Here is an 18985-nt window from a genome sequence, read left to right on the forward strand (position 1 = left end):
GGGGAAGCGACTTCCACAGAATTACCCAAAAGGCCAGGGACGGTGCTGAGAACTGGACTGCGGTATCAAAGTCCACAGGCAGCGCTTGATCCCCTGCAAAATACCAACCTAGCACAAAATGAAACACCTCACAGTGTATCACCGAGTCCTGTTCAGTCTCCTCAGGAATCAAAGCAAGGCTCGTATCTGAAACTCTGCCATTTCAAGTCAGGCTTCGGGTGGATGCATGTGCTACTGTAACGGATAGTCACTGGCAGACCTGACCACTGGGAGACCTACAGCTTGTTTAAACACACAGTCTGGAGCTTTTGGTTATCACAGATTAGAGCATGTGGAAAAACAACACGCTACCCCAGTGCGGATCAACGGGAACCGTCACGTGGTAACTCCTCCTGTTACCAACAGAGCCATGCTGAATCTATGAGCCGAGGACGCTCTTCTTACCCCACCTCCCAAATCCACACACTACACAAACTCTAAGACCAACACTTAATATTGCCTAGACTAAACCTCGATGGCTGATGAAGATGGCTAATTTTGTATCAAGCTACAGAAATTTGATATATAAGCACTGAAAGAGCAGCCAAACGCTGTACGAGTTATTTAAACAGCCCTGGAGATAAGGTTGTTATAATGCGGAAGAGAAGTCCAAGGGAAAGGTAATACATGCACGAGGCATTTCCCTTCTCTCCGGTTTTTGCTAATGTAACAACTGTTGTACTCTGCCAACGAGGTGAAGAAGCTGTTTCCGATACAATTCCAGTTTCCACAAAACTGCTTTTCCATTAAGTCTTCTAGCAAGACTGCTACTGCACGTTATGCTCTCAATTTGCCAGAAATACAAAACCGTGCATGGATTCCCTGAGTCTATACTCCTCTGAATTGAATGAACAGAGAAACAGTTTACTGAGCTTTAAAGGCTTCATTTCAAATACAGTTTTAAAACAAAAGCCTTATTCCTTTAAGCCACGGTAAGGCTCCACTGGGCGAGACGGTCAGACAGTCAGACATCACACTGAGGAGCTCTATTTCCTCTCCGGCTTTCGGGAGTTTCTGAGGGGTACTTACAGGGGAACTCTTGGACTCATTCATCCCCCACTGAAGCTGTGTAAACACATCCAGTGCAATCAGCCTTACTTCAGAAAGATGACATTCAGCAAAGACTGAAGACCAGAAAAAAAAACAAGTCCTATTTGTTTTATTAAATCATTGCTACTATTTTTTTCATTACCCATAGAATGTAATTGCTTTGTTTTTGCAGAAAAGACAAGAAACACTTGTCTGAGACTCAAGTTTTTGTGAATATTTTTCTTGCTCATTAAGTATTAAAAATCCTTGCACTGTAGTAAGGCAACATGGGTGGCTAATGAAACTTCAAAGGGTAACAGAAAAATGCATAGTTACCCCATCTCTGATGTCCTTATTATCCTGTGATGCCTGCTGACTTGTAAATGCCTTATTCCTAGGAAAGCTAGGAATTGTCTCTTTAAGAGTGCAATAGGGTTCAAGTCCACTAGTGCAATCATTCTTCGTGTATTTTCTCAATCATAAGAAGTTGCCAATATCATAAAATTTGTTTTCAAGAGAGCAATGTCTGAAGATTCTGTTTGAGGGAGATTTCTAGACTCTTAATCCTGCACAGTAACTGGAACTTCATTTTCTGCTGTAGCTTCCTTAGTAAAAAGCAGTTACTACTTTCAGATATTTCCAAACAAACAGCTCAGAAGCTAATGGCATCTTACTTGCGTTATCGAAAGTGGAGCTGCCAAGTCCAGCAGCTCTCCCACAGACACTAAATAATCCCTTCCCCGAACACACAATACCAAACTCTGTCTTCTTCACATCAACAGCAGAAAAATCAGCCAGCATATGGGCAATCCCATCGCATGTCATGCGAACTACCTTGTAATTCTGCTACCCAGGAATGCCGCATTTCAGCACTGAACTCGCTCTCTCCCAGCAGGAGAGGCCCATCTGTTCCCTCCTCTCCGAAAGGCACCCGGACAGACGCCGTATCAGCCCAACTTCTCCTTCACCATATGTGCTGCTCCTTCACTATGAAGTTCTGCCCACGCAGCATTTAAACTATGTATTAAAGCCTTCAGTTGCAATAATGCTGTATGCTGTTAATATAATTAAACCTTCACAGCTACAAAACCACAGAAAAAAAATATATATAAAAAAATGAATTTGAAATGGCAGCCACATAACACAAAGCTTTCATTTCAGACCTGAAGACTTATAAACCCCAAACCACGTCTGTTCCCTTGCCCTATAAATCTTTCCTTGCTTAAAATCCTGCAGTCCAACAGACTTTATTTTGATTAACAAATTGAGATCATCCTCCCCCCTTCCCTGCCCCAGACGATTCATTTTTCAAAAAAACACTAAAAGAGAATGTCTCCGTTTAGGAAAATCTTGCTGCGGGGTCAGACTAAAGTGAACTGCAAGGAGCAGTAAGAATCAGAAAGCCAGCAACCTAACACCCTACGGCTTCTCAGTCTCCAGATACTTTCTCCAGTCTCTGGCAAGCTTGCTATCTGAGTTGCCTTAACTCTGTGCATTGACTTAAAAAACATCAGTCTTCGCTGTAACTCGAGCCGAGGCGCAGCTCATCGTGTCAGGGCCCCGAAATTCCAGCGTGGCCACATACCGGCAACGTCAATTCTGCAGGAGTCCCAAGTGACCGGCAAGAAGAGGTGCACATCTCCAGGCACCTCACACCTTGCAGCGAAAACAAAGCATTCGAGTAGTCTGTGAACAGATTAATAAAATTTCCCTTCCCCCAGCAAAAGCAATCCTACAAACCTTACAAGCTCCATCACATGCACTCGGACTAATCTCGCTAAGTAGCTGCCACTCTCATTACAGTTGCATATGAACAAGAGTTGTAACATTAAAGAGCTCAACCGCCCAGCACCAGCCAGTGCTCTGGTGACTACAGAGTGGTAGCTGACAGCAGCAGATGTTTAAACCGCTGGATTTTAAATTACAATAGAGCAGTATTTCTTGACATCCTTGAAAAAGAGCATCTCTAACCTGATACACAAGATTAAAGTCATATTTATTTTTCTCAAGAGCTCTGAAGTGATGCCAGAGAAACTAGGTACAGCCCAAGTTCTTTCACAGAAAGTAGGAGGAAATGATTGTGCTGAATACTATTCTTCCAATCAGACTTTCCTTCCAAGTCTTTTCTACGAGTTCCTTCAAAACATGCTCGCTCTCAGAAACTGAGAGCTTCTCGAGATGCCCCAGAGGCTGCCCCTGGCCAGGTGAGCAGGAAAGCTTGCTCCCCAGTTAAGGGATTCCCATTTCTGGTCCAGCGCTAGAAGCTCCTTGCTCCTACGGAGCGAAATCCTGCCCGGTGCTAGGCCTTCTATTCTATAGCAATCCTGATCATGTTTTGGAGAAGGGAGAAGGAGATTCCAGGTTAGAAAGCTTTCGGGACACAAACAGGTGCTGAATATAGTGCACTAGCTTTCCAGGTCATTTAAATAGAGATTTCAGAGGGAAGCCAGATTTAAATGAAAACGCTATACTCACTCAGCCAAGATTTAAGTACGACACAGAGCCAAAGCTAATTCTCTGTTTATGTTAAATGTCATAAACCAAAATAAAAGCAACACTGATGACTCTCCAACACTGCCAGCGTAGCCAACGCAGTGCCCCCCCCACCAGTGCCCCCTCCAAAATCTCGATGCGGATTATGAACGCACACGGTTGTACTCCGCAGCATTTCAACGCGCGAGCCACACGACGCTAGTCTGTGCGCTTACGCAATGCCAACCGCAAACTCGGGATCAAAGCAGCAACTGAAATAGCTCCAGGCACGGCCCAAACAGCTCCGCTGCGTGCCAGGCAGCCCCGGCCGGCACCCCGCACCTCCCCGCTGCCCGCGCTTTGCTCAGCCAGCCCAGGGCCCTAATTAAGGAGCATAAACATCCCAGCAAGTTCATTCACATCCCTCCAATAGGAACTTGCACACAATTATAGGATATAATTGGGAAGCAGGATCACTGAACTTTTAACCAGCTATTGTTACAAGCTGAGAGGAGGGTTAGTGCTGCTTCCTCCAGGACTCGGACAGTTATTCACTAACTCTGTAATTAATCATGAGGTCCTGAAACCCTCAACCTTTCAGCTAGAAACAGTCTTTGCACTGGTCACACCTTTTCTGCCGTCTTTTTTTTTTTTTTTAACTGCACAATTTATGGACAGAGGCAATTCCTGTCAAATGCAATTCCTGAGAGAGAAAGATGTTGATGTGCTTTGCCAAGTCCCATATTTCACTTGGTCTCATTACACACACTATTTCTTCGTATGGACCCAAACAGCTCACAGACCTTTTGAGGCCTTCTACGAGAAGCCTATCCAGTCCTTCAGCATAAAAGGAAAGCAGCTATACCAACATGCATACCTTAAACTTATTTTGCCCTATCTGCATAAACCATCATGAGCTGGGGATCAGAACTGCAGGGAGAGGGGAAAACATACAGGATATATACATTGTCCAGTTGCTTATCTCGACTTACTGCACCAAGGCGCCCCAAGGCTCAGCAAGGTTTGCTCTGAATGGGACAACAATCTCCTCCTCTCTGGGCAAACACAGCACACCAGACGAACCACCTCCATTCCCAGAGCTCCCATCCGCATGGTGCTAACTTCAGTTAATCCCAGCTCTCTGTATTTTTTACATTCTGTGACTATCTGCTTCCAGAAGAAAGACCAAAAACGACAAAAAAACTTTTCCAATTTTCACTGTAGAAGCAGCAAGATGTCTCATTCTCCTTTTCACCTAATCAAACATGCTGTTTGTCTGGACAAGATCTCTACACAGAAATTCAGTTATCTTAGCTTTGGGGAGAATTCTCTATATTTACTGCTTATTCACTGTTGGTTGAAGAACAACAAATTCCAGGCTCAAAGTGCTGTAAAGAAGGAGCAGATCAGAGTGGCTTGTGACTAAAGTGCTGGTCAGGGAGTGGGGGAGAAGTGAAGAAGAGCTTGCAAACATATAGGTGATGGTACATTTGTGAAGAAGCCCAAGAAACAAGAATGTGGTGAGAATATGGGAGCTGCGCACATGCACAGAGCTGTGACCAAGTGAAAACTGTAAGTATTGAAGTCCTGCAGTCTTGTGTGCTCCTGGGTCAGTGGACTGTTAAGAGAAAAGCTGAAATAGGTTCTTCTTCACAGCCCTAAGTTTTCTTTGTTGTTTTTTACATAAGTAGTATGTTCTTAAATAGTAATCTGTGTAGACTGTTTTTTTTCCACCTCTTCTCCCCTAATTCTGGGCTGTATCATACTGCCGAGCACCATAAATCTCTTAACTACTCTGAAGAAGCTAACGTGAATCAGTTTGGGATGTCTAGCCACTCGCAAGCATCACAATAGCCCCAGCCACAAGAGCTACACGCACTCAATAAAGCTGTCACTTGGCAAGGTTCAGAGCAGACGCCCCAGCGAGATTATCGGGTGTCAACTTCCATCTGGCATTTGTTAGAGCTGGGAGGGAAAGGAAAAAAGAGCGGTTCTTATCAGATCTCTAAATAAAAAGAGCACTTCCACTTCATGTGGTAGCAACTGGAAAAATTTCTTTGTTTGAAGCTTTAAAAATATCTTGCCCTTGAGGTTGGCTAAGTCTCTTTGGTGCTTCAAGCCCCCTTTCCCATACAAAGGTAATAAAACTAAGCTTATGGTTACAGAAATTCCCAGCACATAAAAATTACAGGAAGCTGTTGCTAAGCAATATTTCTACCTAAGTAAACATCACAAAACGTTTCCCACACACACCTCCGAACTTTGTTATTCAAACCTGCCTTGAAGATGCTCATAGTCGCAGGATTTCTTCTGGCACCAGCCTCTTTAAAACCACTCAGTTCTGTTTCACAGCAGTTTAAAAGCACTTCAGGCTGAGCAGTGTTTTTGCAAGTGCTTTGCTGCGTTGCTTACGCTAGGAAACTCAAGAAAGCTACCGAAGCAACTCTTTAGGCCCTTACCTGTCCCCTACCTGTCCCTTTATTTTCCCTGGATAGGTCACAAGACAAATAAGAGGCAAGCGCTATTCTCCAGTCCTGCTTGCTATACAACTGTAAAAAAACTGGACAAACATCATTACTTTTATACTGTATCTTCCTTTGGCATCTCCTTTGCATGCCAGTTACACTCTTTCTTCGAACTGTGTCCTGCTTTGTGCAGTGAAAGCAAAGGATGGGTCTCTCGATTAGTACATCTAGGATTTATTGCAAAGTTACAACCCCATTAAAAGAAAGCAGAAGGCACCTGCAACCTCTTGGGCCAACTGGAGAACTAGCTGATAAAACGGTGTAGGTGGAAGGGACGGCAGTCTGGTGTATCTACAAGCCTGAAACAACTGACGGTGTTAAATAATTCAACCTTCTGGCCGGATGAAGTCCCAAGATCAAGAACAGAATCCTGCAAAGGTTTTATTCTGGATGAATAGGAGCTTGAATTTCATCATATTCTCTAAGGAATTAAACTCACATTCCAGATATCCATCCTTACATTCCAGGAATACAGCTTTCCAATATTCACAAGGGACTGTGATATTACAGATTGTTTCCCTGCACATTTTTATTTGGCCATTCCACTTTTCCTTCCTATTACCTTTCCCCACCTCCAGATGACTCAATATGCAACTACAAGGCTGAACAGCCTTTACAAAGAGGCTATCAAAAACATCGGGCGGCCTCAGAGTGTGTATGTACAGAGAGGACCGACTGCAAAGAGAATTGGCAGGAAATCCTATTTTACAGGGAATTGCTTCTTCCTTAAGTGGAGTGACAGACATATAGCATTTTTATTGCATGAAAAAAAAAAAAAAAAGAGAGTCATGTGGAAAAAAATGCAAAATACGAAAATCATGTTTGGCAGATCTGAACTGAGGTCTAGGACGTGGCATTTCCAGCATTTTTGTTGTCTGAATTCTTCAGGAAAGACGCTCTCTGTATGAACATGTTCCACTGAACTAAGAACTATGTTTTTATGGTAATGAAAGTGAATATTAAATAAAAAAAAATTATAAAAATGTGGGCTGAAAGGGTACAAACCCTCCCGAACAGGCACAGCACTCAGCTGCCACAAACAGCGTAAGGCTTGACCCAAATTCCCAGCAGACTGCACGTTACCCCCTGCCTTCTCACCCAAAATGTAACATAACTTAAGTTGGCCTTAATTGAACAGACTTGCTTCTCACACCTACACAAGTAATTTACAATCTAGAAAAAAAATAAAGGAAAACTTCAGTGGAGGAAACACGTCCTGACCCACCTCAACCCCTGCGATACCAACCCACGCGTCTTTGCGCTCGAACACGGTGCTCAGCGGCTGTTCCCAGGGCGCAGCTGCCCACAAGCCGTCTCGGCTCCTCGCAGCGTAACTCACGCACAACCTGAGCTCTAACCTCCGTAAGAAAAATCCTTTACTTTGTTGTCTTGAACATGTTATCACTAAACGAAAAGTTTCTGGGCCAGAGTTATAGCTGCAAGTATGATTCAGAGACTTGGATGTGTGCCTCGGAGATAATTACATGCTGTAACTGAAAGTTAGTTATGGAGTTAACGGGGATATTTGGACCGATTAAAATAAATACCAGAGGTGCATGCTCAATACAAGCTTGGCATCCAACAGGGATGACACGCACGCAGCGACTGTGGGAAGCAGGCACGGGAAGGACCCCGCTCCGGCGCCCACCCTAGCATCCCGCTCCCGTCCCATCCCTCCGCCTTCCCCGAGCGCTTTCTCAAGCTTCCCACTGACCCGAGTTTCTGCGGGAGACTCGCAGCCGGACAGGCTGGGAAAGTCTGGCACCTCGTGACCTTTCTCTGTGAACTGACACACATTCTGTAACATCAACACAATCGGTATTTAAGTGTTCTTTAAGTCTTTTTTTTCAGTAGACGAAACAGCAAACCAAGTCACTAACACTTGGCCAGCGGCAGCCTCCGGGCTTCGGGCAGCGGCAGCTCCCAGCCAGCGGAGCCGGACAGCAGAGGAGGTTCTGCACCGAGCGCGTGAATCAACTCCGGATACAAAGTATCAACAGCTTTTGTAAAAACAAACAAATAAAACAAAAACCAAAACAAACTCGCTCTGAGAAAGGTATGATGAAATCACTACATTTCATCCCGGTATTGGTTAAAAGGGAAAGGGCTAAACTAAAAGCGCAGCATACTTAAAACCAGAAACCCGAGAGCCTGCAGCGAGGCAGCGCCGGCTGCTGAAGAGTCCCGATAAACTGCAAAAACGCAGAAGGAAAGATGTCATGACATGAATACCCTCAGCCCGGGGAGTTGCTATGAGGCTCATCGGGCAAAGGAAAGCCAAAGTACAATTCACACAAGCTTATAATAATCTTGACAAAACAATTACACACGCTAAGAATACGTTATGGCTGGCATGAGAACAAAGAACACAGCTCTCCCACTAACAGATTCACTAAATAAATGTCACTTAATCTCTACCATAGTTATTAGTGTGCACGTACGTTAAAAGTTTCACCACTTAATACTAATCAAAACCAGTTAAAATAGCTCATGAGGCACGCAGGCAGGTGTCGCAAGGCATAATGTAACGCAAATTCCATCTCGTTGAGAACACCAACTACCAATAAATAAAAGTACAAATATTACCATTCAAAACAAAGACAAATTAGTAAAAATAAGGCTTGTCAAGTGTGTGTTTCTGAAGATGCATATCAATTACAGCCAAAGTCTTTAAGAGCACTGCTTCTCTAAATCTTGTAAAAGGAAAAGAGAAAACCAAATGAAAGCTTTTGTATATTAATTCAAGCTGAATGATTTCAAAAGCAATCAAATGGACATGTTTAGCTTGGCTTCCTTAAGTAACTAAGCTAAGTTAGTGTGTGATAACGCGTGGGTATCCTCCAATAAATGTAGCTGAATTTGGACGAGAGTCTCAGAACCTGAGATTTCTGCCCCTCTAGTAAAATACTACATTCATACGCATTTCATGGAAACAAGCAGTCATATAAAGGAGAGAAACCATACATTCCAGCCCACTGTAGCACAGCCACAGAAAATTTGCAGGAATGAGACGCTATGAAGGGTCTAGCCACAGAAAAAGTTTCAATTAGATCTTGTTCCCTATTAAATAACAGAAAACACAAAACATGAATGCATAGGAAAACAAGTTTCAGTGCTGATAACTGTATACCAGAATAATGTAGAAATTAAAATGCTCTATAACCTTACTTTTCATTTTAGGAAAGGTATACACATATGTTTGCATGTTCCTGCTCATACCCTCTTATTCTGGAGATACAAAATAGCCATTTTCTTTCAAAGAAAACCAGACAATTTGAGGTGAGCAGCAGCAGAGGGGAAACCACATTAATTTCATTAGTTTATGCATACTGCTAGGAATTTCTTCTCAAATTTGGCACTTAGCACTCAGAGTTGCCCTTTAAAGCTTGGCAAGAAACTCTCCCCAGCCCGCAAGTTTCCTAATTTCATCTTAGGACACACTGCTTCATTTGGACGCACTACCTCCAGAAAGCCAGACAACTCTAAATGTGACAGTTTTACCTCGGTTGCTCCCCATCAGTCAGATTTAACATAAATCAAAGTAAATATATATTAACACTAAACTTAAGGTCAGATTTTTAGTTACAAGGTTGGAAAAAACAAGCCTGGAAGAAATTAAAAGCAACTCAAATATAATTTAAGAACTGAAGTTCAGGGCTTACAACAGCACCAACATTCCTGAACACACCTTCAGCCCCGAACCAAGACCCCAGCCCGAAAGGCTGTTTACTTCACCCTCCCCACAATCCCTCTCCAGGTTCTTCTCTCGTTGCCCCCACCCCTTTTCTTCGAGTCTGACTTGGCTTCCGGCTTCTTATTCTCTGCAAATACTGCTCACTCATTTGCATGTTTTGCACCTTCTTTTTACGTAGTGAAGATTTCAATAGAAAGGGAAACGCTCCCTTCTGGAGCTGGTGTATTCTGTGCAGACTTCTCCCCCCGGCTCTGCTCTCTTTCAGCCTGCTGCACACTTTCAGCTCAAAGTGGACTTCTGATCTTATACCAAAGCCTTGTCCGAGTTGCTTATACCACTTTAACTGTTATATAAGATACTAGTTACAGTCACAGTCTGTTAAACTTGTGAGCTGTAAGCAGTTCCTAACTTTGTAGAGGAATAAAACAATTGTTTTTGGATACAGTATTCACATAGGTGGAAGAACTGCTACAACAGCCTAAATCCAAAGGGCCTCCCCTTCCTTCTTGCCCTCACCTACCTACTGTCAACTGTGAGCTTTGCTTGAGGGGAGAAGGAATCTGTGTTTAAAAGGCAGCAATTAATAGCTATAAATTAGCCCTTCAGAAGAACTGAGAGGTTAAAAACAGACAGCAAAACCATACTGAGCACATATCATTCTGCAGACCTACCTCTCTGGCAGCGATCATGGGTCCAGCAGCGTTCAATGAAAATGCCATTTATTACAGTAGGCGGACAGTTGCTTTTCCCTTTCACAGTTCCTGGACACACATCTCCACACTCTTCCTTGTCATCCTTGTTGGCAATGATGTAATTATCTTCTACAGAGTCTAAAATCCTTGACCAGTCAATCGTGGACAAGTAACACAGTTCGTTGTTCTTCTCAATCCGCACAGCACCTCGAGTTATGTTCATCAGGTTATAGAGGCCGATCTCCTTCAAGTGAACCATCTCAAAAATGACTAGCGCGTAGTTAAAAAACAGATGAGTTCCTCGAATCACAGTGAGGTTAGGGAAAAGCCCCTTTAAACTCTCTAGGCCATACACACGAAAAAGAAGCAAGTAGTCTGTAATCATAGTCAGTTTAGGAAAGCTGAGCTCACGGAAATCTTCAGGCTTGGTTTTAAACATCAGCAATATTTGCAAGTGGCCCTCAATCACAGTGCAGTTCTCAAGCATATTAAGCCGGGTCAGATTGTTGCGAATGTCCATGCTCCTGCAAACTGGAAGGCAGAGAACAATTATTATTTTTTAAGGTAATTGCTCTAGTTTTCTAAATACACACATTTTTCCAATCATGCCACAATATACAGCAGCGTTCAGAATATATGGCTAGGTTCTTTTCAATAAAGCAGGCTGCAAGTGTTAGGAAATACACTGTTGGGAACGCTCCCTGATAAATGATTACAAAATAAGACTCAATTTTTTTCTGCCATCTTGAGTTTCTGGGTATTACTTCTATCACGACTGGAGCGGCAACACCAGTCTTTAGACGTCACTTGGCATTTACAAAAGTAAGATGTGTCTATGCAACAGAGTCTGTTTTCTTTAGATAGTTGCCAGTGACACACCTACCTCATCTCAGATTGTGCAATTAATGCCAGTGGATTAGAGGGAGTAATTCAGAATGGTTGCAGGGAGGGGAAGATAGGAAATGGTAGTACTCCAGAAGAGAAGAAAAACCTGGAAATACATACACGAAAGAGTACGGCCTCTGCTCTTGCTCAGACTTTACTGACAGAAATAATTTACCGCATTATTGCCCTAAGCATTCTTCTCAGATTAGAGGGGTTTTGTTACTATACTGTAAAGGGTGGAAACCTCCCTGCCTCAAATATTGAGACAATTCATTTAGTAGAACCAATAACCCGGAGAAAGAACTGGCAAAGCAAACAACTGCATCCAGCATGAATTAGAAGGTAAACAGAATAATATGAATCCAGACACCAGCAAAACCAGGAACAGAAAGAAAAAAGCTTGGATTGGAAACAAGCTTTTATTCTAAACACAGGGAGGAAATCAAGAATGACATGTAGAGCACTGGGCCTGTGTAGCACCACGAAAGCCCAAGCAACAGCCCTTTCAAACCAAACTTCACGGGACTCGAGACCTAAGGGCAAATCCCTGCAGAAAGGGAAGCCTGGCCAGTGATACAGGGGCACAAAACAAGACGAGGAAAGCTCTAACCAAACACAGACAGGGGAGCCCCCCGGGAGCTGAAAGCATGAGACCTTTAATCTTGTGTCACCCTGCGTAAACTACAAAATCACCATATCACAGCTTCAAGAAATCATCCAGCAATCAAACCTTGCAAAACCGAGGTACAGACGTTTAGTATTTGCGATTGTCTGACTCCTCACAATTTTACGCATACCATGCTGTGTGGACTAAAAATAAATCGTATGCAAACGTCTTCATGATTATTCAAAAATTTGCTTAACTGCAATAAAAAAATAAACCTGGCAACACTAAGACAGGATTCAGAGCAATGTTATTGCCCAACAGGATTTCTTGGCACTATATACAAGTTGTTTCATAAATGGCTTTCTGGAAGAAAAAGCTAATGCACACAGTGCATCAAAAATCAAGGATGTATTTTTTTTTTTTTAAGTGGCAAAGAAAATCTGATGACCAACTAGCAGCAACCTCTTTGCCCCATGAAAAACTGCAGCCAAAATGGAAGTCAGCCAAAAAGCTGCCTTGCTGCACATCCAACCATGTGATAAAAATGAGGAGAGCAACAAATGCAGTTTAAGGAAGTTCTTCTATTACTTATTTTAAACAATTAAGATAGGTATTACCAAGGAAGCAGGTGTATGGCAGGGCAGACCCCATTACACGTCTTTCCATAGAGGCTGAAAATTTCGAACAAGTTACCGTGTTTTGCTCAGCAGCATCTAGGCAGACTGTTTATGCCTCTTGACTTGAAAGCACGGGGAGCAGGGCAGAAGGAAAAACCTCGAAGAAATCTGTTCCTTGTAACATGGCTAATTTTTTTTTTAGTGAAAATTAAAATCAGAACGCATGTGTATGTTACTCTGAATTTAGCTTCTCAGCCCAGGCAGTTTGTTATCAACTTCACTATGACTTCACTACAGCTTCTAACAAGGAGAAGGGATGGCACAACTTTCAATCCAAGAGGAGTAACCAGTGGGAGCAGCATCAGCGCTCATCAGCTGGTGACAATCAGAAAGACTTCAGCACACCTACTAAAGTTTTGCAAAAGGAAAAAATAATTCCCAGCCGTATGCAAACTGGGAAAGAGCAAAGGTAGGGAGGCTTTCCCTCAAGTTATTTCTTACTGAAAGACTTGGGGGTCTCATCACATAGGAGAATATTTTCTATCAAAGTCAAAAATCAAAAAAGAATTTGTACATGTTATTAATTAAAATTATCAACACACATAATAAAATCCTGCCTTTATGCCAATGATTTCTTCAGGAAAGGAGAAACAACAGCAGGACAAATAAAACTCAACAAATGTAAAAATTCAATGTACAAGTCACTGATGCTGCTAAAACTACCTGGTAATATAAAATTCACCTTCCTGGTTCTTAATACCTGCTTACTGAGTACCCAGGTAAAATGCAGCAAGCTAAGGTGGCTCCCGGGACCAACTGCTATGCCACAGTATAAAGCACTGTCTGGAGTTATTTGAATGTATACAGCTAACCTTAAGAAAACTGAAAACTAAAACAAACAAACAAGAAAACCCCCAAACCTCACAACTCAGCTCTACTGAATAATAATTACTTCCAAAAATAAGAGCTCTAGGCTTTTATTGTGGCTCAAAGCCGCAGGATGCATCTATACACTAAGCGTAACTACCCGAGTCTTTCATCACTTCAACGAGACGCTCTCGGGTGGCCACAAGCCGGCCCCCAACCCACAGAGATCGTCCCGTTCTTCTGGGAGCTGAGCCCTCTGGAAAGGGGGGAGAGCAAAACCTCGAGGACTGCCGGGTTCGACACAGCCCAGACGACACCCTCCGCGTGCTGCGCTGCGCCGCGGGCCAAGGGAACCAGCCCGTCAGCCAGGAATGAAGCCGACAGACCCAGCGCGACGGAGGCATCCCAGCTGGGAAGCTGCAGGCACCACGAGCTGGATGCCGAGCACCGGGACAAACGGTTCTCCCATCTGGCTGATGGGAACATGTCCTGAAAGGCTTCTCGGAGAGCGTTCTCCGCTTTTATCCAGCAACAAGCCGACCCTCTGCCTTCCCCCAGCTCACTGCACTCACCACTTTTCTAGAAACTCAAAAAGAAGTAAAATTATCAAACTGCTCATGGATCTGAGCCGGATCACTACTGGCTTGCGGAGATCACAAACGCAGCAAGTAGTGCTGCTCCTGGTTCAACCAGCCAGAAAGCTGTTTATTTTCCTCCCTCTTCCAAAAATGCAAAAATCCAAGCGCCCATGCAGGGTATAAGCCTCCCTCACCTCCAGCTTCACCTATCCCAAAATATATCCCCCCCGCTGCAGTTCACAGAGGAGGTAGCCAACGGCCAAATGTTTTCACAAGGTGTGCTGAAGAACAGTCAGTTAAAACTGAACCTAAAAAAAGACAGGCGATGCTTGGGAGTAAACAGCAAAGCATTTTGAAGAGTTAAATAATCAAATAAATCTAGAGGAGCTGGAAGTACACCTCCACTAGCTGTCGGTTCAGTGTGCATTTCAGAACTATTTTTGTATTTTTGGCCAATCCTCGCCTCTCGCAGAGAAAGCATTGCTTGTAAGCAGCGCTGCCGGCCCGGGCCAGACAGGAGATTCCACACGCCCTGGCAAACAGGAGCTGACCTTAGTTATTCAAACCTTGCTGCTTTCAAAGCTGAGCAATAGCCATGTAATAAACTGGTACATTGTCTGCTACGTTTAGGAAATGCCAATACTGGGAGCTACTGCACAAGTCCTTTTAATGGAAAGCGCTCAAATACTGCAATACTAGTGTTGTATAGAAACTCGCCCAGCATGTAAAACAAGTTAGAGGTTTGCTGCTGAAACAAACAACTGAATAAAAGGCACAAGCTACCATAACTGTAAACCTAAAAAATAAGATTAAAGGGATTTATGCAGATTTTTACGTATCTAGAGAAAAATCACACTTAAGAACTATTTTTCATGTTCGATTTTAGTTTAGCTTTTAAGTGATAAATACCACCACAGTATCTGAGCTTCCTTTTTTACCACTTCAGGGATCAAGGAGATAAAGGTAGGAATATCTGATGAAATGTGCTTTTCTGTTGTAGAGATCTCAGTCGTTCCCTGCTTTTGAATTCTCTTCAGTAGTTTGCATCTTCTATTCATGCAGTAGCTGCTCAAGTCACCCCATAAATATACTGTTACCAAGACGACAAAAAGCAGTTTTAAGCAAAGTAATAAGTGTTTTTCCACAGCTTCTCTCAATAGTGCTGCTTCTGCAGAGACAGGGGAATTATTCAACAATTCAGTACGGAGGCTGGTCAGGTTTGGTCCAGAAGAGAGAGACCAAAGTTGAGAAGCCAATCGTAAGAAAGACGATGTTTTCAAAAAATACAGAAAACAGCTTTCAAGAAAAGAAAAATGTCAGACTGATTCTCTAGCAATAGGCCCAAGACTACTCCTGTTCAAAGCAGGGGCACAAATCTCCACTAAACTTTACCAGGAGCAGACGCCTTGCGCAGGAATACGGCATTACACTGGCAGAGAGGAAACACTACATCCCTGGTTACTGGGCTGTTCAAAGGAACTGGGGAGAGGGAAAAAGAACAAAAAAACCCACCACTATAGACATGTTTCATCAGACTCCCAAGAAAAAAGTTGCAAGGCATGCTTTTTAAAACAAACAAAAAAACCCCCAAGAGGCCAAGTCTCTTGAACAAACTAGTTTGGTAACAACCTTAAAGTACTGAATGAAGAAACTAGATCTGATGTCAGAGGTTACTTTCCAAGATAGAGTCTAAGTGGGGGAATATCTGGAAGTTAAGCCTTGTTTATAGTAAACCGTTTGGATACCAAACCTCAGTGATTCACTGCTTCACAGCTCTGGCTCTTCAACAGTCCAGAGCAGGAGACTGCAGCATCGCACACAAAGATCACAAACCATTCGAGATAACCACTGGTTAATTCAACATTTTTACATTGTTCACTGCCTACTTGAATAAATGAATTATTGAAGAAAAACGACACTCACTTTGATCAAGTCAAAAGCTTTGCAATTCTATATAACGCTGACTTCTAGAAGTGATATTAGGCAACTGGAAAAAGGGCTTTCATGTGTTTTGGGGGATAACTGGATGTTATCCTGTCTCAGCAGTTAAGTGACAGGTCAGTAGAGGGGAGGGTAAGGCAGTTTCCAGCCTACTGTAACATTAGTTCAGTAAACAGAACAATATCTAACTGTGAAAAGCTCATTTTTAAACTTTGATTTTCCACCTCAGCCATCTAGATCTGAGCAATGAAGCAAATTCAGATATGCATTTAAAAGCGAGTCTGTTTATAAACCTCTGGCCTGCTCAGATAACATCTCAGATGGCTGTTGTCTCCCACCAGTCAAGAGATCGGTGCTGAACTAAGGGCAAACCTGTCGTGGAGACTGCTTTCTTTAACGCCCAAAGCATACATAACCTCACAGCCTAGCCTAAAACGCTGTGAAGTCTGCTGAATTCTGCGCCTTTTCCTCAAACCTGGTTTGCTATGTACCCTTATGCTCTCCATGTTAAAATCAAGACAGTAACAGAAAAAATAAGATTGCATGGAAAACATAGCAGTAGAAAAGATAAAAGGCAGTGAAGTGAGAGCACGCCAGGACCATGGGAGTGCAATTAGGGGAACGTGCAGAAGTCAGTACTAACAGACCCTAAGATCCTGCTCCCTTTGCAGGGACTTGCTTGCTACGTTGCCAATATCAACATAACTCATATTCCATGAGACGGTCACCCCAAAACTGACCTCCAGAAAGCATATGAGTTTTACAGACTCTTCACAGGGACAGTTAGCGTACTGTACCTCTCTCTAAAACACCCAGAGGTCACACTGGGATAGCCGACAAAACTGCTCCTAGCTTTGATACAGCCCTGCCCTGTTGCAGTTACTCTAATTTAAACTCCTGGGAGCAAAATTTCATCCTAGGCTGAGTCTCTCAACATTAAAAATTAATAAAGAGTTGAGATGGGAAAAGGGGCCACAGTTTCTTAATGAGTTTATGAGCATAAAAAAACCCTGTACGAGACAGATATCATAATTTAGAAGCAGATTATTTTAAAAGAACATTATCACAAAAGTAAGAAGTGGAATTTTTCCCAGTTTGTCCCTAATTTGGGTACCTACACCTCAGCTAGATGTCTGACTCCCACCGTCACCAATGGCCACTGGAAAACAAGTACAGTGACCAGATGCAAGTGAATGGTTTAGGAGGGGAGGAACTGCCTTTGAACTCTGACTGTATTGATTAGCTCTCTACTAGCTACAAAAGGAGCCCAAAGCAACTTGCTCGACTGGTAGATGCCTAAAACTAGGTGAGGTAAATCCCCCTCTAAATACCAGAGCTAGTGAATGACATGCATGAGTCACGTGAGAGATTTATTCCATGAAGTTGCGCTGTGTTTACACAGTGGTAAAAAACAAAAAAGCTGTTTTTCCTCACAAAACAGGCTATATGCATCTTCATTTTGTGTGCATGTCAGCTCTCATCTTCTTAACCCTGCTCCTACCCCCCTCGACAGCTTCTGAACACGCCAACTAATTTCAGTCCGATGTAAAAGAAGAGTTCACATATGTATCATGTTCCTAAAAGACTCCTGAAAACTAGGTATGGGAAAGGAAGAAAACTTTAGCATCTCCATCAAGAAAAGCTTGAAATGGGAACTCCAGCCATCCATCCAGCTTGCCTACTGTCCCATCTGTGCGCACAGCTCAAAACTGTCCATGCTACCTGCTGCTTCTGCCTAGCCTCTTACGGGACATGAGAGGAACTACAGCATGGTCTAAAAGAAGCACAGGGAGGAGGAAGGCACAGGAAAAGCTACGGTTCGAGACCGGGGAATACTGTCACTGGAGAGTGGCATTATCAGGGCACGTGTTTGTGCAGAAGGCAGGACACAAACCTCGAGGAAAGCAGACTTCATTAGTCCCGTTGCTCAGGGAACAACTTGTTTGCTTATGCAACCACTGTACGTGCGTTTACCCTTCAAGCCACACTGATGGGGGCCTTCACATCAGCATGTTGTTTTCGATCCACGTTGTAGTGCAGCACGATCTAACCATTCTCAGAAAATGGAGTAGAAAATTAGAGCTAAGTAGCTGAAAATCTTTTGAATCAAGGACCTCGCATTCCAAACAGTCTGTAAAATACTTTGAAAAGTATTTGCACTACATGAACAACATAAAAACATTCCAGCCCAGACTTTGCCACAGGCTTTGCCGTCTTGTGCATCACTCCTGTTTCTCCATCCATAAGTTGTAAAGCATACTTTCCTACCACACAGTAACGCAGCAAAGATTAAGCAGTTACGATAAACACACTTACCACCCAAAAAGCAGAATATGACAGAAGAAGATGACTGAATGTAGCAGTGGTAATAGTGTTTTCAAATGTGGAGCCACTGGACTAGTTATTTAACCTTATTTATTATTAGTGCTATATGCCAATTATCTTTTACATTTTTCTGTTGCAGAAGGGCAGGTTTGTACACGCTTGCCAGCTATAGCTTAACCTACTAGGTTAAAAACTTACCACTACTCTTTTTCAAGTCTTCTGATGTAAAAGCATGTAAGAAGAAGAAATTGGCTATTTTTTAAATATGTAAGTTGGTAGATTGCTGGAGGGAGGCTGTTTGAAAGGTACGTCCTGCTTTATTCCCTCAATACTATACACATTTCAAGAGTCCACCACTGCGCTGTCCGGGCTCCAACCTACTCACTTGCTCTTGCCTTTCCCAGTGGGAAAGCTATCCGGTAGCAGCTACGGGATAGACGGCATCAGTGTCCAGTCCTCTTTAAATAAATATTTTCCTCTTGTTAAAAATAAAAATCTGTAAACATCACCCAAAATTCAAAACAGAAGCTAACCAGAACAATTCCTTAAGCAAGTTTATTCAACAAAACCTATCAAAACAGCTCACGATCTTAAACTCATGCCAGCCACGAATTTGACAAGTTTGCCACCTCCAACACACGTTTTTATACCCCTGTTTTGTTCTTTACGAGCCTTTGCTTAAACACAGATCCCCACCATCTAGCTCCAGCCCCC

The 18985-nt window shown here is 43.0% G+C and overlaps 1 protein-coding gene across 1 annotated transcript in view; it reads right to left on the reverse strand.

Moving 5' to 3' along the window:
* The window catches only part of INSR (insulin receptor), a 57082-nt gene that overhangs the window by 37128 nt on the left and 969 nt on the right, over window positions 1–18985 (reverse strand). The window contains exon 2 of the mRNA XM_064497361.1: window positions 10431–10982. Within this exon, the coding sequence (XP_064353431.1) occupies window positions 10431–10982 (552 nt within the window). The remainder of the gene's footprint in view (window positions 1–10430; window positions 10983–18985) is intronic.

Source organism: Dromaius novaehollandiae, chromosome 25 (assembly GCF_036370855.1).
Source record: "Dromaius novaehollandiae isolate bDroNov1 chromosome 25, bDroNov1.hap1, whole genome shotgun sequence".
Lineage (NCBI taxonomy): Eukaryota > Metazoa > Chordata > Aves > Casuariiformes > Dromaiidae > Dromaius > Dromaius novaehollandiae.